This window comes from Eptesicus fuscus, chromosome 19 (genome assembly GCF_027574615.1).
Source record: "Eptesicus fuscus isolate TK198812 chromosome 19, DD_ASM_mEF_20220401, whole genome shotgun sequence".
Lineage (NCBI taxonomy): Eukaryota > Metazoa > Chordata > Mammalia > Chiroptera > Vespertilionidae > Eptesicus > Eptesicus fuscus.
The window spans coordinates 14748621-14770554 of NC_072491.1; the positions used below are offsets into that span (position 1 = coordinate 14748621).

The 21934-nt window shown below is 35.9% G+C and overlaps 1 protein-coding gene across 3 annotated transcripts in view; it reads left to right on the forward strand.

Annotated features, from left to right (window-relative positions):
- Positions 1–21566, forward strand: part of DCAF13 (DDB1 and CUL4 associated factor 13) — a 22490-nt gene extending 924 nt beyond the window's left edge. Inside the window, exons 2-11 of one of the 3 annotated variants that reach the window (XM_008148481.3) lie at positions 4965–5164; positions 5728–5835; positions 7360–7449; positions 8506–8661; positions 12132–12209; positions 13980–14062; positions 16642–16806; positions 19088–19223; positions 20377–20540; positions 21385–21566. In XM_008148481.3, the coding sequence (XP_008146703.2) occupies positions 4965–5164; positions 5728–5835; positions 7360–7449; positions 8506–8661; positions 12132–12209; positions 13980–14062; positions 16642–16806; positions 19088–19223; positions 20377–20540; positions 21385–21472 (1268 nt within the window). In that variant the 3' untranslated portion in view covers positions 21473–21566. The remainder of the gene's footprint in view (positions 1–4964; positions 5165–5727; positions 5836–7359; positions 7450–8505; positions 8662–12131; positions 12210–13979; positions 14063–16641; positions 16807–19087; positions 19224–20376; positions 20541–21384) is intronic. The other 2 variants (XM_054708664.1, XM_054708665.1) reach the window with 2 other exon arrangements.
- The last annotated feature ends 368 nt before the right edge of the window (positions 21567–21934 follow it).

Below are 21934 nucleotides of genomic sequence, written 5' to 3' on the forward strand. Positions count from 1 at the left end.
TTTGTTACTTAAAATTACCTGCGTCTGGATGTAGGAAGCGATACAGGTGAAAACGAAGCCATCAGTTTTCTCTCAGGAACAACTCCTGGAATTGGAAATGGTTAATGAAATGAATGAGTTTTGTTTATCCGTCCTGGGCTCTTACCCCATTAACATGCTGACAGCTTATGAATTATATTATTGCTCATGATAGCTAAGTGACAAGGGACCAACCAAATGTCAACAGACTGTTATAAGTGAAGACAATAAGTTCAAAGGCCTTAAGGCAGAAATGAACTTGGGGGTCATGTCATCAGAGTTTGAGTAAGGGAGAAGGGATGGAAAGTGAGACTGGAACAATAGTTCATTATTTTGATTGAATAATGAAATAGAGGCTATCAGTATACATATGAGCATTGCTAAGAAGGAAATATCTGTTCACAAGATGCTTACAGGTTAAGGAACAAGACAGGGATGTTTCTGGTATGCATTAGGTTATGTCACTTGGATTTGACATTGTCTCTGTTTCTTGAACCCGGTTTCATCTTCCTCTCTAGTTTTGCCTTTCTCACAAGTGGCTTATGCTAGTATTTACTCTTGCCAGTCTGAGTGCATTTTAGGCATCTTAATGCAGGAATGAATGAATGACTGGCTGGTCATGGAATCTCAGTGTTAGGAGGTGATTAGTTATCTGATCTTGTTGTTCAAGTTCTTACTTATTTTCTACTAGAGGCCTGGTGCATGAAATTCGTGCACTCAGGGGCGGGGGAGGGGGGTCCCTCAGCCAGGCCGAGGGACCCCACTGTTGCACGATCAGGGCCGGGGAGGGACACAGGAGGTTGGCCAGTCAGGGAGGGACTGTAGGAGGGCTCCAGGGTGTGTCCGGCCCATCTCACTCAGTCCCGATCGACCAGACCCCAGCAGCAAGCTAACCTAGCGGTCGGAGCATCTGCCCCCTGGTGGTCCGTGCACGTCATAGCGACTGGTTGACTGGTTGACATAGCTAGTGGTTGAGTGTCCTTAGCATATCATTAGCATATTACGCTTTGATTGGTTGAACAGATGACTGGACACTTAGCATATTGGGCTTTTATTATATAGACTATATCTTCCAATTTTTTTATACTTTATGATGGAAGTGTTAACAGCAGAATGGAAAAATAAATGTATTGGAGCTCTGTAAAACATAAGGAAGACATTTGTTACCTCTCTTTATCCTTTCATTCTTGTTTAACTGTTATTTCCTTGCAAATTTTGTGCAGTATCCATATCCTTATTTGAGTATTTTTATTCATTGACCTGGAGTGGGCATCAGATATTTTAGTATTTTTAAAACTCCGATGGTTATTCTGATACAGTTGGTTAAAATACAGATGTCTGAGAAAAACTTAACCCTTTGCACTCACTTGCTTTTTTCTCGATTCCTTTATTCTAATGCCAACCGTGTCGAGTCACACTCGACATCTGAGTGCAAAAGGTTAATATATGTCATGTGTTTGTTAGTTATGATATCCTCGGTGCTTACAATATAGGACAGATGTTCCATATATATTTATTGACTATTTATTGTTGACTGAATGTATGAATTTAGAGGTGGGAATGATTGTAGTGTTTGAAACATTTTATAGAAGACATGAGATTTAAGCTGAATATTTTTAAAGGATACATATGGTTTAGATAGTTAGGATGTAAGTTGGAGTACATTCTTGGTGGGTAGAAATGATTTCTACAAGTACTCAAGAATGGGAAAGTTCAAGGCAGTTTTAGATGACAGTGAATAACCCGTTTGGCTGGAGCTGAGTTTCAGAAAGTACTTGAAGCTGGAGAAGTAGGTTGGGACCTCATTGTGGAAGACCAGAAAGGAGTGTGGACTCAGTTCCATTGGTCAGAGGTCTGTAAAATGAATGTACCGTGCTATCCATTGTGGAGTAGGAAAAAAAATACTTCGATTCATATTTCTTATCTTACAAAATAAATTAATCTTTATTTAGATAATATTTGCATTGACACTGACATCCTCATTTCAGCTATGTGTTAAATAGCCACAAGTTGTGTGTGGTGCTTCAGGGAGCCCTAGAAAAGACTGGGGGGGTTGGCAAAAGCGTGCTTGCTTCTACCTTTGGAATAGTGCAGCATATTACTACACTTTACATTTATTGGGGGTGACATTATTTTATATAACGGAATCTTTATAATCTGTAAAGTGATGGGGGGGCGGAGGCAGGAAACTCTTGTTTTCCTGGAGAGGTTCCTTGGTAATATATGGCAAACTTCTTAGGAGAGTTGGGGAACATAACAATGAATTAAGTATTTTTAAATTTCCTGAACTTTTCTGTAGCTATGAATACTAGGTAGGAGTTTTTACTTGAAAACACACACACACATAACCTGCTACTTCAACATCCATTTTAATGATGAGTGATGAGTAAGGAATTCCTTTTTTTTTCTTTTTAAATTTATTTTTATTGTTGACACTGTTACACATGTCTCTGTTTGTGGTTGTGATTACTTTTCAAAAACATCTTGTGCTATGGAAGATCATTTTGAAAATATTTAGAACTATTTCCATCATTTAAAAAAAATTGGTCCTGAAAATGCTGAAGTGTCTTCTATAAACATTCATTTTTTACTACACGTAAATATTGGTAAACCATGATCTACCTTGTTCAGTTTTTTTTTTAACTTAAAATTATTAAAATGCCAAATAGTTGTAGGAACAGCTATAGACATCAGAGTAAGTGGAAATTTTCTAGACATATTTTAAAAATAACCTTTATAAAACTGGTGAATGGGACTATAATTAAATATACTAAATAAATATAGCCAACTATGGATGCCTTCTCTTTGGAACTGCTTTGTGAAGTGCAGGTACCCTCACTTTGCACAGTACCATGTTAACTCTACCAGTCCCACTCTTTGCCCTGCTCACAGTGACGTGTCACAAGTCACATCTGTTAACCAGAAAACTGCAAAATGAGGAATTGGTTCTGGTATGTCTGTGGTCCCAGTAACACAGTACCATCGATTAGCAAGTTCTGCCTGTATCTCTCTCAACTGTGGTAGCAATTAAAACCAGACATTGTAATGAAAACCTTTGAATAATATTCGATTAAGATTTTAAAAAAACAACATCTTTAATCACATGCTCTCACTAAGTAAATACCATATACACATATATGGTTGAAGGGGAGAGATCTGCTTAAAAACTCTGTTACTAATGAGTTTGAAGACTACCTCTGTAGGGAGCTTTGAAAGTTTTGAGCATGGGAGCGACATGTAAAAGGCCGTGTTTTAAAATGATTAATCTGGCGATAGTGTAAACTGCCCCCAAATAGAGTGGTTACAGTAGTTCAACAATTACAGTAGTTCAAGTATAAAGTAATAAGGGCCAAAACTAAGTTAGTAGAGGTAGGAGAGGAGAGGGAAGATGGAATAAGAAGTATTTCCGAGAGAGTTTGAGTAGCACTTTAAGTTTTGGCACTCTTCATCTTCGAATGTGGAAGGTGGAATACGTAAGAATGACTGATCTTTAAGCTTGATTGCATGTTGGGTACAGTACTGGTGATGTAAGAAACTTCCACACCTGTAGAGAATTTTTATAAGAATTTATTTGAGCCAAACTGACAATTGCCAGGAAGCAAAATTTCAAATGCTCCGGAGAATGACAGTTTTGCAGTTTCTTTTATGAGTTTGAACAAGATTTTGTGCTCTCTTGATGGTAGTTTATGCCCATTTCAAAGGTTTGTTAACCTAGATGCACAGAAACAATGGACTGGGCTTGCTTAAGGCAAAGATGAACCTTTTACTAAAGAAGTCATGTGTGGGGTGTGTCTACACACCATGACCTGTCCATTTGGGAATTTATGACTAGGTCACCCTGTGAGTTTATCTTGTGTAGAATTTTTTTTTTTTATCCACAGACCATTATTATCAGGGAGTCAAAAAGAAGTGACAGCAGCCTTGGCCAGTGTGGCGCAGTAGGTTGGAACGTTGTCCCAAGCACCAAAAGGTTCAATTCCTGGTCAGGGCACATAATCAAATTGCAGGTTTGATCCCTGGTGTGGCTGCCTGTGGGAGGCAACTGATTGATGTTTCTCACATCTCTCTCTCTTTCTCTCTGTCTCCCTCTCCTCCTTTCCCTCATCCCCTCCCCCTCTCCCTCACTCCCTCCCCCCTCCCAAAGAATCATTCACTTTTAGACACTGAGGGTTTTTTAGACATGTGGGCTTCAAATGACTTCCTAAGCATAATTATTAACTGAAACAGCCTGTTTGGCAGCATAGCATAATAGTTAAGAACATTGATTCTGGAGCCAGACTTCCTTGGTTTGAATCCTGACTCCATCACTTCATAGGCAGCTGATCTTTCTGCGCCTCAGTTTCTCCATCTATCTATAAAGTGGGAAATAGCAGTAGAACCTGAGCCATAGGGTGTTGTGGAGATTAAATGAGTTAATATAAGGTATTTGCAACAGTGCCTGACACATGGTAAACAGACATGGAAAGTGCTCAATAAATCGCTATAATCGTAATCACAACAGTGTATGCCTGACACTACAGTGATTACCCCTGGAGGTTAATAATGTTCCCTGCCCCACAAGTTGCTTAGCGTTCAGTCGGGCAAACATTTATCATGCACTTGTTTTGTGCATCTAAGTGAAGAGTACAAGTGAAGGATGTAGTGGAAGCCCTGCCCCTGAAAGCTTACAACCGGCTGAAGGTGTAGTAGGACATATAAAAGGGAAAACTATGCGTATATATAGGGTGTGATTATTTTACAAAATATATGCATTCCATGATTTTTTGGCAATTTTGGAAAGGTTTCTGGACAAAAGGTCTTCCACTTTTGTACTCTTCACAGTGCCAGGCATAGAACAGTGTCCCTCACAATGGCTTATTGCATAACAAATGGAATGATTAGCTGCGGAGGACCGCGGAAATAATAAATGTGATTTGTTTTATTAAGAGGAGTCATTCTTATTTCAGTTCCAAGAAACTATGATCCTACCTTACATCCTTTTGAGGTCCCACGAGAATACGTAAGAGCTTTAAATGCTACCAAACTGGAACGGGTATTTGCAAAACCATTCCTCGCTTCTCTGGATGGTCACCGAGATGGAGTCAATTGTTTGGCAAAGTATCCAAAGAGTCTGGCTACTGTCGTTTCTGGGGCATGTGATGGAGAGGCAAGTGTCACTCTACACGTTGATATTTTAAGCTAAAAATAATTAATGTTATAAATTTCTTCCTTTAGTTTTGAGTTACCGTGGGTTTTCATTTCATTTTTATATATTTTGTTTTCTTTTAATTCTCAGGAATGAATTAGTAATTTCAGTCATTTTTTATCTAAACCCAAGAAATTAAAAATATAGTAGGTTAAGGCTTAATTTCATAGTAAATAATGAAACATGTTTATGGTAAAGATATTTCAGTGTGAGTTTTATTAATAGCAGGATGTTATTAATGACTCAACACTTATTTTCCACTCTGGTAAAGAAAGCTTTGAAACACTTTAAACTAGAATCAACAGAATATTTAACAGATGGAATGTTCAGCCTGTCCATGTACTTATTATTAATTACTGCATTATTATAATCCAGAGGATTTTGCTTTTAGCTATCTAGTAGAGTGATTCATAGCTTTTTTCAGTGTTGAATTTAATTTATTTTTTTCTTGGAAAATTGTCCTGTGCCTGAACATTTTATTGAAATTACAGTTTATTGAAATTTCCTGGTGTACTTTATCATAGGTCAGAATTTGGAACTTGACCAAACGAAACTGTATCCGTACAATACAGGCACATGAAGGTTTTGTACGAGGAATATGTACTCGTTTTTGTGGGAGTTCTTTTTTTACTGTAAGTATAATACAATTACGTTATTAACTCTTTTCAACATGTATAAGACTGATCTAATTGAGTATTTTCTAAGTTCATGTATTTCTTCCAAGTCTCTTGGAGTTTCACAATGCAAAATAACTTACTAAAAACCTTGAAAAGTACTAGTTTCTTTATGTAATCCAACCTTCCCAATGCTTTTTGATTTTTTAATAAATTACTTCATATAATAGTGAACTAATATCCTATAGGACACTGAGAAGTAGGATTAATGCAAGGTGAGGCTAGAAAGGTAGTTTATTTTATTCTGGAGGATTTTCAGTGCTAGGGATGAGTAAGTTGTATTGTGTCAGTCGAAAATCATTGAAGAAATAAATCATTGTGTATGAGGAGAGGTAAGATATACATAACATAAAGTTTACCATTGTAACCATTTTAAGTGTACATTTCAGTAGACTTAAGTATCTCACATCACTGTGCAATAATCACCACTATCCATTTCCAGAATTTTTTCACCCAAACCAGGTCATATTATGCATTTAGTTTTATAACTTGTTTCACCTAATATCTTGAACATTACCTGCCACACACCCAAGTCTAAGTTACCATAGTTTCTTGTCTTGGTTTAGGCTAAGGTGCCAACATTTCTACCCATCAATACTTCTTTACCATCTGTACATCTATGAGCACAGTGATAAAGCAAATGATGACTTAACTAACATTATGAAAATAGTTTTGACCTCATGGATCTCTGAAAAATTCGCAGGGTCCTTCAGAGGTCTGTAGTCCAGTTTGAAAACCACCAACACAATAGTTTCTGGAGTTTTGTGTCAGGCATAGAAGGACTTTATTCATGCCAAGATTACAAAAATGTCTTCTCTCAAGATTTTTATGTGTTTTCATTTTTCACATTTAAAAGTATGTGGAATTTGCCCAGCAATGTGGCTCAGCGGTTGAGCGTCGACCCATGAACCAGGAAGTCACCGGATCAATTCCTGGTCAGGGCACAGGCCCAGGTTGTGGGCTGGAGGCAGCCGATCCATGTTTCTCTCTCATCGATGTTTCTATCTCTCTCCCTTCTTCCCTCTCTAAAAATAAATAAAAACAGAATTTAAAGTAAAAACGTAATAAATAAAGGATGTGGAATTTTCTTTGTATATCAGGCATCAGATTAGTTCAAATTTTTAAATGGTCACCCTGATATCTAATTTCATTTTATTAGAATCTATTTTTCTCTCTAATTGGCAATGCCATCCTATTGCAATATTGTGCATTCTTGCAATTATATTTGACCTAATTTTGTTCCTACTCATTTTATTTTGTTCTACTCATGCTATTTTATTTTTATTTTATGTGCTATTTGTGTTTGTTACAAATCTTTATTTAGTATAACAAGGTGAGATATAAATGCATCAGTAATTACAATAGTGGCCGAATATCGTATGTGTTCTTTTTAAAACTGGAGATGTTTATAGTTTGATGTATATGTTGGCAAGTTTAAAAGTTATAAATGTTCGTTATCATCACCATAATAAATATTTTTAGGTTGGTGATGACAAAACTGTGAAGCAGTGGAAAATGGATGGACCAGGCTTTGGAGAAGAGGAAGAGCCATTGCATACAATATTAGGAAAGGTACAAAAATAAGTTGACCCATACTTTGTCTATTAAAATTCTTCCTTTTTCAAATTATTTTATAACTTTTAATTTACAAAAAAGATGTAAATAAGAAATCAAAGACTTTAGGCTGTAATAAGGAACGTATTTGAAGCAGTAGCTAATGCAATGATGGTCTTTTGCAGTTAAAGAATATGAACAGTTCTTCAGTGTTCATTGTAGTACACTGAGAGGGGAGTGGGCCTAAGCTGGCAGGTGGACATCCCCCAAGGGTCCCGGACTGCACTGGGCCTCTAGTTGTTAATAACGCCTGAAACAAAATTGGTTTAATAGAGGCTTTTCCTCTACAAATTCCAAAAGATTTTTTTAAGTATTTAGTCTTACTCCTACCTCTGTGGTATGGGCAATTAATTCTAAAATTGTGGGAAAGTTTGTAGGCCTTGCTTTCATGAATAGAAAATAATTAGAAATCTGCAGATGCTGCTAAGAGTTCTTAAAAGCTTAAAGTATTGGCTAAATATTTCCCTCTAATTTGCTTTCAAACATTTTTTGCCATGAAGTACAAAGGCACACTTTAATCTGGACCTGAGTAGATTAATCACATATTTTAAGTGGATAATATCAAATTTATGAGATTGTATTGCTTTTAATAATATTAGTACCCACCCTCACTGATTTCATTTTTCTCTCTAAATTTTAATCTGATTGTTGGTATCTGTGTTTCTGTCCTATGGGTCAGTACTTTATGTGGAATGAAGATTTTTAGAAATTACCTTTGTATTTCATTAGATCCTTCAATACCCAATGATGATTTTAAAATTGCCTCAGTGATATATTCAGACTTAACTAAATGCATCTCATGTTAACTTTTTTCTTTATTCCCAGAATGTGTGATAAAGACACATCACTCCTTATGGTACTGTTTTCTCCTTTAAGTAAGGGCTTCAAAGAAGTTTCTTTGTGAACAGGATTTTTTCTCAAAAAAAAAAAAAAAAAATGAGAGGGTCGATAAATATATTTTTAAAATTATTCTGTAGACACGACCTATCTGTAACAATCTCTTTGCTTTTAAAGACAGTGTATACAGGAATTGATCATCACTGGAAAGAAGGAATTTTTGCCACATGTGGACAGCAAGTAGACATTTGGGATGAACAGAAAACCAGTCCTATATGTTCAATGACCTGGGGATTTGACAGTATAAGTAGTGTTAAATTTAACCCAATTGAGGTAATGTTTCTTTTTTGAAATATTTTTTGCTTATTGTTTCCTTATTAACAATTTCAGCTCTGTGTAGGAAACTTTTAAACATGTGCTATAATATTTTTCTGAGTTTTGATTGTGTTTTTGGCATTTGGTCAACTTTTCAGATTATATCTGAGTTCTGACACCTTTGATCAGATCTCAACATATTTGCCTGCAGTTTAGTCCCAGATAACAGTATTTAGCACCGTTAGAGGAGGGTGTGTGTCCATGGGGCTCGAATTCAAGCAAGTGCTGTACTGTGACAATTCAGTTTTCTTAGACCTGCAACACTCATCTACCACAGATTACATCATTGTATCTTTAGGAAAATGTTCATTATTTTATTTTATTTTTTATTATTTTTTTGTGGTTAGACAATCATATATTTTACAGAGTGGTCCCCCTGATATTTCAAGTACCCCCCAGCCCGTACATAGCTATTACAAAATATTTTTTTCCTCCATTGACCTCTCCCCAACCACTCCCACCCCACCCCCCCAGCACATGCCCTCACCCCTCCTAGTGTCTGTGTCCATTGGTTATGCTTATGTGCATGCATACAAGTCCTTTGGTTGATGTCTTTCCCCACCCACCCTCCCTGCCTTCCCTCTGAGGTTTGACAGTCAGTTCGATGCTTCTCTGTCTCTGGATCTATTTTTGTTCATCGGTTTATGTTGTTCACTGTATTCCACAAATGAGTGAGATCATGTGATATTTATCTTTCTCCGACTGGCTTATTTCACTTAACATAATGCTCTCTAGGTCCATCTATGCTGTTGCAAATGGTGAGAGTTCCTTCTTTTTTTACAGCAGCGTAGTATTCTATTGTGTAGCTGTACCACAGTTTTTTAATCCATTTGTCTGCTGATGGGCAGTTAGGCTGTTTCCAAATCTTAGCTATTGTAAATTGTGCTGCTATGAACATAGGGGTGCATATCTCCTTTCTGATTGGTGTTTCTGATTTCTTGGGATATATTCCTAGAAGTGGGATTACTAGGTCAAATGGGAGTTCCATTTTTAATTTTTTGAGGAAACTCCATACTGTTCTCCACAGTGGCTGCACCAGTCTGCATTCCCACCAGCAGTGCACGAGGGTTCCTTTTTCTCCGCATCCTCTCCAGCACTTGTCGTTTGTTGATTTGTTGATGATAATTTTTATTAGTTCTCTTAGCGGTTAGGAGGAGAATTAAGCATTATTTTCTTTAATTATTTGTAATTAAATAATTAAGCACCAATGCTTCATAATAATATGTTAGATATTGTGCTGCATGATAATTAGTTATATTTTTCTTTTCTAAAAATATGAATTGTGATTCCTGATTCCTTCCAGGTTCTAAGGGAAGGGTTGGAGATTGGCTGTCACTTACTGTCAGGTCCAAATTTAGGAAAGGAGACTACCCTGAAGGCTAAACTAGCCCTTGGACTCCAGAGCTTTCACGGAGCCTTTTCTGAATATATAACAATAGGTGCATCGGTAGAGATGCTTTTTCCTATAGAAGGAAAAGGACATTGCTTTCTTTGTAAGCTGATTTTTGAAGTTATTAAGAGAGTATCATAGTAGATAGTGTAAGAGAAAATCCTGATATGCAAGTTTTACACTCTCAGAGACCCACAGTTGACAAAAGGAGGGTAGAAAGGCCAAGTCAGAATAGCAAGGCATAGAAATTGTTTGAGATGCTGCCCTGTGATGTGAGCTTGGCCTTGTGGTGCTGCTGAGAAGTCAGCCAGAAACCCTCTTCCTGCCCCAGGACGTACCTACTGCCAACATGCCGTTACACTTGCCTTTGACCTTGTACCATCCAGAGTTTTTCTCTACATTGTGTATTTTTAAAATAAGATTAATTATATATCTTCCAGCGTACTTCACAGATTTGTTGTCAATGTAAAATGTGATAATGTATGTGAATATTTTTAAGAGGTGCTATCCAAGTTTCAGATGGTGATGTTACTACTTTTTTTTTTAAAGGAACAGACAGGTATTGATTCTCTGAGGGAAGATCTTTTGCTTCTGTGTTTTGGTGAACATCTGTGTCAGAAGAACTGATGGGCACTTCTAAAATTATAATTATTAGACATGACCTATGACCACAGCCATGTTTTTCAAATTTGTCTCTATAACAGTCTGTTCAGCTGTGTGTGGGAGGTTTTTTTTTAACCTCATGAACTGACCTAGTGGTAAAAGCAAATGATGTGCATGCCTCTTATCCTGTATTAAACTTAATGGAAAGGGCATGTTGCTGTGAACAAATGAAGTGTATTTGTCTCCTCCAGTTATTAATAAATTCTCAGTTAAAATATTGAAGCCTAGAATTCTACTAAAGCCAAAAGTTTATACTAAGCATTACCCCATTTTACAGTGTGAAAGTCAGTTTTCAGTCCAGGTAGAATTTCTGCTTTGCTCAGATCAAAGTCTTTATATTTACCAGTGGAACCTGGTCAGACCTTGAGATGACATAATGAGACACGAAGAAAGGTTGAGAGGAGTCACTAACTAGGAGAAAGTCTCAGAGAGGAAGTGATTTAAAAGGAGTGTTTTGGAGGTCATGATGTGTTTTATTTGAACTTTGTACACACATGCAGTAGGAGCTGGCCTGGCAGACATTTAGTAAATAAGTCCTATTCTTCTTAACACTTGCTCTATGAAGCAATTAGTAGGCAGAAGCCAAGAGTTCTTAGTGTCAGGAACCCTGAGTGAGGAGGAATGGTGCTACAAAGGGTGGGGTCGCGGCTCCATCGGTAGCTAAAGGGCTTATTTTCACCAAATGCCAAGGGTTGTGTAAGTACCTTGCACATTTATAACTGACTTACAAGTGAATATTTGAAACATCGTGAAACAATTAATCAAAGGATAGGCCTAATTTATACAGAGAGCTAATATACCTGAGGACATGTTTAACTACTAATAAAGTAATAATTTATATAATTAGAAAATAGTGTCATGCAGCTATTAACTCTTAAATGACACTGCCTAATGCTGCAGTTACAGTAACATTGACATATTTCCACATTGCAGTGTGTATTGGTACAACTCTCTGAAAAGCGATTAGCCATAAATTTTTTAATGCTTTTTGATTCAGTAATACCTCTAGTGAAATTTTATCCTTAGAAAAGCTAAGTGTGTGAAAGCGTTTAGCGAAGTGTCATAATACTGAAAAATAGAAACAGGTCTAAGTTGAATCATGGATAAGTAAAATATGTTCTGTTATAAAACAGAATACAGAATTATCTGTATTTATCACTAGTATCTAAAATATATACATGGATTTTTACAATGAAAATATTTAGGTTGCTGAGATTATGAGTGATTCATCATATCCTCTTAAAATGGACTTTAATGTTTTAACTTTGTATCCCAAACATAAACATTAAGTGTAATTAAATGATTTGTTCACTGAATGGACATGGTTTGCTGCCAAGCCTGGCTTTTAACTGGTGATTGTTGTACTTATTTTTAGACATTTCTCTTGGGAAGTTGTGCTTCTGACAGGAATATAGTACTATATGATATGAGGCAAGCTACTCCTCTGAAAAAGGTAAGTTTCAGCTTGTCTTCGGCTTTACACATTTGTTAATGCGTTCCTTGGTAAATTGAGTGACAAAATAAGGGGCAAATGTTTCTTCAGTGTTAAAAAAATTATTTTTCATTGAGATGTTATTAGAACCCAAAGTGTCATTCTCTCAGCTCCCTATTACTTTTTAGAGACCCTTATTTCCTCTAGGGACTGAAACCTAGTTGTCTTTGTGTCTCTCATAATACCAATAAACTTTAGGCATCTAGTTATACTTATTAAATTGAAAGTTCTTTAACTGAAAGTATTGCATCTCTTTATTTCAGGCCCCATGATTACCATATGACACATACAGTGTTTTATTCCAGAAAGTTTTATAACGAATTTACATAATCAGCTTTATTTGTTTAGTTGCAGGCTGACAGGTACTAGTTTGGCATTTTATTTAGGCAAACATTATCCTGTTCAAGGTGACAGATTTCCCAACGGTGCTAAGTACTAGTAGTCATTCCAGGAGTTAGATACGAAAGCTAATAGAACCTCAGGCTAACTCGAAAGGGAGAGAAATACTGTCAGTAAAGAGAAGAGTGCCAATATAAGAATTGTGAGCATATAGGAAGGGATAGACATCATTGATGTACCATGAGTACATTGTCATAGTCCACAGGTAGAAGAAATGCTTTTGATATTTTTGTTCCTCAGTCATTTTTATAACATGTAGTAAATGTCAAAATATAAAAAGTAGAGTATATTCATTGACGTTTGAACTTGATAAGTGTGGTAACCTTTCCATAGTACCACTTGAATCATTTCACTTATTCGTGTCATGTAGTGGGAAGATCCTACATGAACTTGGGTTTTAGACTTTAAACAGTAACTTCATCTGTGTTTCTTCTGTAATATGGTGATACTGATAACAACACAGCACATTGGTGAGAATAAAACACGATACTTTAAGCAGTTAGCAGAAGGCTAACTTGAAGTACTAGTTAAATAGGTAGTAGTTTCTGCCCCTTCTGCCCTTGTATGCTCAATGCTTGGATGGCGTTCCATTACTTTTAGCTTTAAGACAAGAGCTGTAGCCTAGCTTTCAAAACTGTCCAAAATCTGGTCCCAGTATGTATTCCATTTATGTATTCGTTTCAGTTAGTGTAAGGACATATAAGTAGGGTTTGTCACATGCATGTCACCTTGATGGATGCAGAGATGCTATTTTCTATTGTTTCTTTGTTCTATCTACTAGACTCCCAGTATTTCTTTCATCTTTTCTCTCCTAAATGTATAGTTTTCAATCAGATGGTACTCCCCCCCAGGTGTATTTTTGGAAATGTGGGAGGGGCATTTTAGAGACTGCTAGTGGCATTTAGTGGGCAGGTGCCTGAGAGGGTAAACATCCTACAGTGGGCAGTCATACACAGCAAAAGACTTTCCTACCCAAAATGTTCCTGTTGACAAGCTCTATAATATACTCTTCTTCACAGGTTAGCTTTAATCATTTCTCATTTTCGTGATTAAAATGTAAGTTATTTGAGGTCAAGAGACTATTAATTAAACGTTTGTATATTTTTCAATATTTACAACTCTGCCTGTGTGTTCAGGAAGCAATTATTGGTTGATTTCTTTTCCTGTTGCACCAAGTTGAGTACCTACATAATAGGTATTTACTAATTAATGTAAATATTTGCTTAAATTAATGAAAAAAGGGGAAGGAGATGAAATTGGGACATGTACTAGTCTTCATTTTGGAGGGAATTGATTTCATAGTAATAGGTTAGGTTATACTTCCTTTCTCAGGTCATCTTAGATATGAGAACAAATACAATTTGTTGGAACCCTATGGAAGCTTTCATTTTTACTGCAGCAAATGAAGATTACAAGTAAGTTTTCCTTTTTTAAAAACTTACTTATTTCTATCAGAAGTGGCTCATTTGTATGTCTTACTAATAAGATATGTTTTCTACATAGTATTCCTCTATATATGTTAGAAAACTGTCATTTGTTTTGCTAATATATATATTTATTTATTTATATTTATATATTTCCCAAATCGGAGAAGAGCTTCATAGAAAGTATTCTCAGTTTTCAAAATGATGCAGAAAAGGATAGTAAACTAAGACCTGTGGACCAAATTTTATCTGCTTCCTATTTGTATAAAGTTTTATAGGAATACTAGTGGCCCGGTGCACAAATTCGTGCATGAGTGGGGTCCCTCGGCCTGGCCAGTGATGGGGCCAATGGGGCCGATCAGGGCCAGCCAGCTGGGGGAGGGGTGGCGGGAGGCAGGGAGAGACTACAGGAGGTTGGCTGTGGGAACGCACTGACCAGCAGGGGGCAGCTCCTGCGTTGAGCGTCTGCCCCCTGGTGGTCAGTGCGTCATCATAGCGACCAGTCATTCGGTCCTCATGGTTGCTTAGGCTTTTATATATGTAAATAGCCACACTCCTTTATGTACTGAATATGGCTGCTTTTGTGCTATCATGCCTAAGTCAAGTAGTTGCAACAGAGACTGTGTGGCCCACAAAGCCGAAAATGTTTATCTGTCACTTTACAGAAAAAATTGGCTGATCTCTGAATGACTGAACCATACATGTCTTAATAGAAACTAAAGTTATCTGCCTACAAAATTTGTAGTTCTTCAGATAGCTGGTCCTCATATAGTCATGTTATCAGCTGTCACTGTTGCTTCAGTAAGACAAAAGGAAAAATACAGTTTTAGTCTTTACCTTAGTATTTGCAGATATATTATTCTGTGACTCCATGTAAAGGTTGATCTAGATGGATTTTATAATTCCTTGTATATTGCTTTAAAACTTGAAGCATTTCACATTGGCTCTCTTATTATATCTTTGGAGTATCTCTGTAAAGTGGGTAGGACATGTATGTAGTGCTATGCATATGGTAGATTCTTCATACGTGTGTGTGTGTGTGTGTGTGTGTGTGTGTGTGTGTGTTTGTGTGTGAATGTGCAAGCTCGTCATTGGGCTGAACTTTAGATCTTCTGCATTTAAATTCTTTGTTCTTTCCACTAGTTGTGAAAGCTCAGAAGTAGGAATTACTACATGATGTTTCACTAGTACCAACTAAAAACATGTATTTTGACTTTCTGTACTAAAAAGAAGCTCACTCGGACTCTCATTAACTAGCAATACCAAACCAAATTAAGTGAAGCCCTTTTGGCCTTTATTGACATTTTGAAATTAAATGGCCTGGTTTTAGTTAAAGGCAATGAAAGCATGCCCTGTGGACCCAACTTTATTAAGGTTTCTAAAGTGTGTTCTAATTGGCTATTTTGGCAAGATGAGTACAGAATACAAAACTGTGGTATTCTTAGGGCATTGAATCAGTGTTACATGATGTCAGTATTTCTTAGTACTGGTGATGTTATTCTTGATCACTTACTTAAAGTGGTATCTGCCAGATTTCTCCACTATAAAGTTATTCTTTTTTCATTTTGTAATTAATATATATCTTTGGAGAGATAACTTTGGAGACATAATTATGTAGATATCCTATTTCTCCTCAAACTTTTGCTCACCAATCTTAGCATCTTAAAGTGTTTTGATACTAGGAACTTGGTCACAGTGATACTGTGTGACTATTGTCCATTGTACATATTGGCTCATTTGAAGTACTCATTATTCTTTTAGCTAGTCATTAAGAATTTTTAAACTTTGACAGTCATGGAGTTATTATTTTTACCAGTTTTGCACAAAGTATAGTTTTCTAATTTTAGTACACTCTTTGAAAAGCTGTGCTCACTCATATATATCACTGATTGGAGAATAAATTGGTGCAACTTTGTTAGAAATATGTCATCTCAAAAGCCTTAAAAATGCTCATGCCTTTGGACTTAATAATCCTACTTGCAGGAATCAGTCCAGATTTAATTGCAATAATCTTATTCAATCAAAGATTAAGTCTCAAAATTCAAATATTAGAATTTCATTTAAGAATTATTAATAAATGAATTTAAACAAATTATAAATTATTTTAATTTTAAATTCAAATATTTTCAACCATTAAAATATTTTCAAAGATTGCTTAATGGATAAATGCTCATAAATGCTACATGAAATATCAGAATACAGAGCTTTATTATTATTATCTCAATTGTATTAAAAGTATACATTAATTTGCATGGTGAAAAGATTAGAAATATACTGTGCTGACTTTCTCGGGTGGTAGAATTAAAGGTGAGTTTTGTACTCTGTACTTCTTTGAAATTTCCACATTTTCTACAAGATTTATGTTTATAAGGATAAAAGTATGTAAGTGTAATCTTAAGGAATAATAAAAACTGGTATTTTTTCCTGTGCCTTACCTGCTGTGTGAAGAATTGAGCTGTTTATTTAGATGTGCATTATTTAGCTAGAAGTCTTACTTTCGCTAGTGTCTCTTAGTACTGCATCTGCTGCTTTATAGAAATTTGTACCAAATAATTAAAATCCTTTGACAGCTTATATACTTTTGATATGCGTGCACTGGACACTCCTGTGATGGTGCACATGGATCACGTGTCTGCGGTGCTGGACGTGGATTATTCTCCCACTGGGAAGGAGTTTGTGTCCGCTAGTTTTGATAAATCTATTCGAATCTTTCCTGTGGACAAAAGTAAGAGCAGGTATGTTGCCACCAATAAGCCACCTATTTTTATTTTCTTTTTCCTTGTCTTGGTCATTGTTTATCTTTGTTGAAAGGTTGGTTGTGTTATATGATGGGGCTCACACCCTGGTATTGTCACTTGAAGTACCAACTTTCACTGCATCCTCTATGGGCGAAACAGCCTGCTGGCAGTTTCTTTCATTAAACAGGATATTTACTTATATAATTTGTTGATATAAAATTTTAGAATTATTTTTAAATGTTTTATAGTAAACTTTTACAAATAAAAACTATTTTTAGAGCAATTTTAGGTTTATAACAAAATTGAGAGGGTGGTACAGAGATATTCCATATACCCCTTACCCCATATATGCATGGTCTCCCCCATTATCAACATCACTCACCAGAATGTTACATTTGTTACCAAGGTGAACCTACTTTGACACATCATAGTCACCTCAAATCTATAGTTAACCTTCGGGTTTACTCTTGGTGTTGTACATTGTATGGGTTTGAACAAATGTATAAAATGATATATCTCCATCATTATATCAAAATATTAAACTAAATTTTTTAAAATTTAATAGTAAAGAACTTCTGAGTTTTAGATAAGAACTTAGATATTTGATAGATAAGAACTTAGATGCCATTTTAAGGTTTTTGTGGATGTTTTAAAGATGTTTTTATTGAATTAAAAGAGAGGAAGAGAGAGGGAGAGACAGTAACATCAATGATGAGAGAGAATCATTGATCAGCTGCCTCCTGCATGCCCCCCACACTGGGGATCGAGCCTGCCAGTTGGGCATGTGCCCTGACTGGGAATTGAACCATGACCTCCTGGTTCATAGGTCGATGGTCAACCACTGAGCTATGCTGGTTGGGTGGACAGGTTGTTTTTAATGTTTACCAAAGTGTGATTGAATTTCCTAATATTTACATTCATTATGTGGCTGGGTGGGGAGCAGCGTGTGGGGAAACGGCCTCTTAAATATGTAGAGATTATCCCTAGCTGATGTGGCTCAGTTGATTGAGTGCTGACCTATGCACTCAAAGGTTGCTGGTTTGATTCAGGTCAGGGCACATTCCTATGTTGCGGGCTCGATCTCCAGTAAGGGGCGTGCAGTAGGCAGCTGATCGATGTTTCTCTCTCTCTCTCTCTCCCCCCTCTTCCTTCCTCTCTCTAAGATCAATAAAAACTTGTTTCTTTAAATATAGAGGCTGTAAGAATTGAATCTTGTAAAAGCAGAGCATTGAGAGGAGAAGAAAAAGCAATCTAATCTATTTTCATTTTAATAGGATGTTCTTTCTAACCATTTCCCCATTTTTAGAAGTAAATTTATTATGGTTTATGTACATGTTCATTCAAGAGCTCAAAACCTATCTGTTAAAAACAGTGTAAAAGACTAGTTTTGTGAGTGTACTTCAGGGATACCATTATAGATGTGAACTCTGATTTGGTCATCATGTATATGTTTTCTCTTACTGGGCAGTTTGCTGAGCTTATTTCTTTCCACTCAAGTAGTCTGCATTTTGAATAATTTTTAATCCAGATGTGGAAAATTTATTTCTCCAGAAGTCTCATCTTTTTATTTTTTCTGACTTTGTCTTTTGCTTTTTAATGCTCTTCTTCACACTTCCCAATATAGTATCTTCTGTGAATTCACTTAGCATGTTTCACAGACTTTCCAAATAGGTATGATATTTGACAGCTTAGTTTATTGAATTATTCTTACCTCAACTCATCAGACACTTCTATAGCCCTCCCTTTTCACACATGTCAAACCAACTCTCACTTCAATTAATTAAGCTTTTTAAACAATTTGACCAAAACATAAATCAGATATTAGGATCAACATAGCAGGATGTGTTCTTTGAATCCATTGCATTTATTTTGTTTTCCTGAAAAATAAAAAAAGAAAAGTATGATGATTGACCAGAATTTATTTGGAGGGTGGGTGGAGGCTTTTTAAACAACAATTCATTTCTTATTGTTAAAACAATTTTCAGCTTCAACGTATTTTATTTGTGTTATATGCCTTCCATTATTTTGTGAACTTTTCTGGGCATCTAGTTTTACTTAGTTCGTTTATATTTTTCTTATTGCACTGTAACTTCTTGAAGACAGGAAAAATTTTCAATTCCCCAGCACTTAGCATAGAATCTTGTTTGGTTCAAATGAATTTGAATTTCTCTTGTATTATCTTAGGACTCAAATATGGTATTCTGATACTTACTAGGCAGTGGTTCAAGAAAATCTGTACCAAACTCCTAGGGGTTTTAACTTAATTCCTCTTCTGTAGGGAAGTATATCACACAAAGAGAATGCAACATGTTATCTGTGTAAAATGGACTTCTGACAGCAAGTACATTATGTGTGGATCTGATGAAATGAACATTCGTCTGTGGAAAGCTAATGCTTCTGAAAAATTGGGTGTGGTAAGAGACCCCATTCTCTTTCATTGTCAAGTAAAGCTAATTTCTAATTTTATTGGATACCATATTGTAAAGAGAATTTATTTGAAATGCTGTAGGTATTTTGATCAAATTGGCATAATCGTAATAAAAAGAAATGCTGTCACTAAAACGGGCAAGGCTGTATAGAGATTTACTTTTTTTCATGTTAAAAGCATCTTCTGAGGCCTTTGTCAATTCAGGTGTTTGATAATGTTTGAGCCTTCTTGATTCTTTGTGCTTCCCTTGAGGTAGGGAGAGAAGATTTAGGGACTGGAAGTTCACAACTTAGAACACCTATTTCTTCTGATAGATACCTGGCAGGTTAAAGGCTGCAGGTCCCTTTGAGGTCTTTTAACATTAAAGACACAGTGAAACACATAACTTTAAAAAAATACAGAAAGCTTTAGACTTTAAAAAAGATTCAGTGAAAATACAACAAATATCATTGGCTAGCTACCTCTGGCTTATGGAGTTATGGCTATTTTTGTTTTGTTTTTGATGTTTTTCTAAATGTCTCATGTTTTATCTAAGAAACATACAGAGTATTTATATCAGAAACATATTAAGTTTAAGAAGGAAAGGTTAAGGGTGAGTTATTTTCTGCCTGGCCCTAGTAGGAAAATCACAAGATGATAAGCCATAATTAAAGACAATTCTATTTTAGGTTTAATGATTGCTAAGTATTACACTCTAGGTTTCAATTCATTACTAAATGTTCCTCTAAATCTTATCATCCTTAATATTGTTAAACAAAGACTAGTTATCACAGAATCAAACACTTACTCCTTTCTGTTCAGTAGTTGTTTCTACAGGAAAAAAACACCCGCGTGATTAATGTAGGTGGTTCTTCGTATGTCTAGCTCAGTGGTCCACATAACCCTGACCCCTCAGCACTGCTGTTTTTCATTTGGTGGCATTTGTCCACATTGTAGGCATGCAGCCTAAAAGGAAATTCAGTGCTCGCGGAGCTGGTACTATAACATAACCTTACAATGGCAGTTTTGGTTGCATATCATAAAAGTGTAGTTTTGGGGGAAATTTTTAGATGACTCTCCCCCCCCCCCCCAGCTTTGTTATACTGAAGCAAAACAAAGAACACACCATTTATTAAAATATCAAAATGCATTTTTTTCAGCTTACATCACGAGAAAAGGCAGCCAAAGATTATAACCAGAAGTTGAAGGAGAAATTTCGGTATCATCCTCATATAAAACGTATCGCTCGTCACCGCCATCTACCCAAACCGATCTACAGCCAGATTCAAGAACAGCGCATCATGAAAGAAGCTCGCCGACGGAAGTATGTTCTGGGGCATTTGACTTTTTCTAATTCACCCCCCACCCCCAATATCGTGAAAAACAAACAGAAACCTGCCTTTCAAGGGACTAGTTCATGTGCATTAGAAATATTTTTGATTTTTTTTTTCTAATAAAAGGGGGAGCAACAATCATATAAGATTGTGAGAATTTCTAATACCTATTTTTGAGAATATGTTTAAAGGGCAGACAATGAAAATTACTTTTATCAAAATAAGAAAATTCTGCTCATACTAGAGGACAGTTATAAAGAGACAATGTCTTTAAGAATGATTTGTAATGAAGCTAGAATTAAGAGATATTGTGTATTTTCAAAGATAAAGAATGCCAAGAACTCATAGTGCACATTTCATAAATAAAAATTTTTCTAATATGCTTGTCATAACATCTGGAATCTAACTTTTTTACCCTAACGCAGAACTCATCACTATTTCCCGTGGAATATTCTTCTCTTTGCAGTTCTTGAATTCATGCAAAGTATTATAGAAACTCTAAAATGGAGCTTTTTTTTTTTTTTTTAATTGTACTAAACAAAAAATTATTTTTCTGTTTTTGGGTAAATACTGGGATTAAGTTTAAGTATTTTAACAATTCTGCACATTTTTTTAACTTATAAAGGACACTGATTTGTAATAAGAGAACTAGCAAGTAATTAGGATAACAAAAGTTTATTTTTTTAGCTATTTTTTTACCTAATCCATGGTGAAAACTTTTCTTTTTCAATAAGTGATTTTCCAGTGAAAGAAAATGTTTTGTGATTTTTCTGAGAAAGTTCTATTTGCTTAAGTTTCTCATAAACTTGCTTATATATTTTGTCTTATTTTCAGGGAAGTGAATCGTCTCAAGCATAGCAAGCCTGGATCTGTGCCGATTGTGTCAGAGAAGAAGAAGCACGTAGTGGCAGTTGTGAAATAATATTTGGTATTCCTGCCAATACTGGCTTATAATTATTTGTTACATTTTGATTTGTAAACTCTACAAATAAAAATACAGTTAATCCTTGAACAACGTGGGTTAGAACTGGCTGGATCCACTTACATGCAGATTTTTTTTTTCAATAAATATACAGTTGGTTCTTTGTATTCCCGGGTTGTGCATCCATGCATTCAACCAACCTTAGATCAAAACAGTATTTTCTATTTGAGATTAGGAATCTGTGAATGTGGAGAGCCGACCAAAGTTATATGTGGACTGCTCATGGGTTCAGCACCCAACCCCCGCGTTGTTCAAGGGGTCAGCTGTACCAGCTCTAGTATAACAGGTGGTTTAGTTACATTTGTAGAGCTTTACCATTGCTCATTTTAGCTACCCTGAAAAATTATCTGTCCAAGGTGGCATGGTTGATAAAACTATGCAACATTTGATCCTTGATCTGCT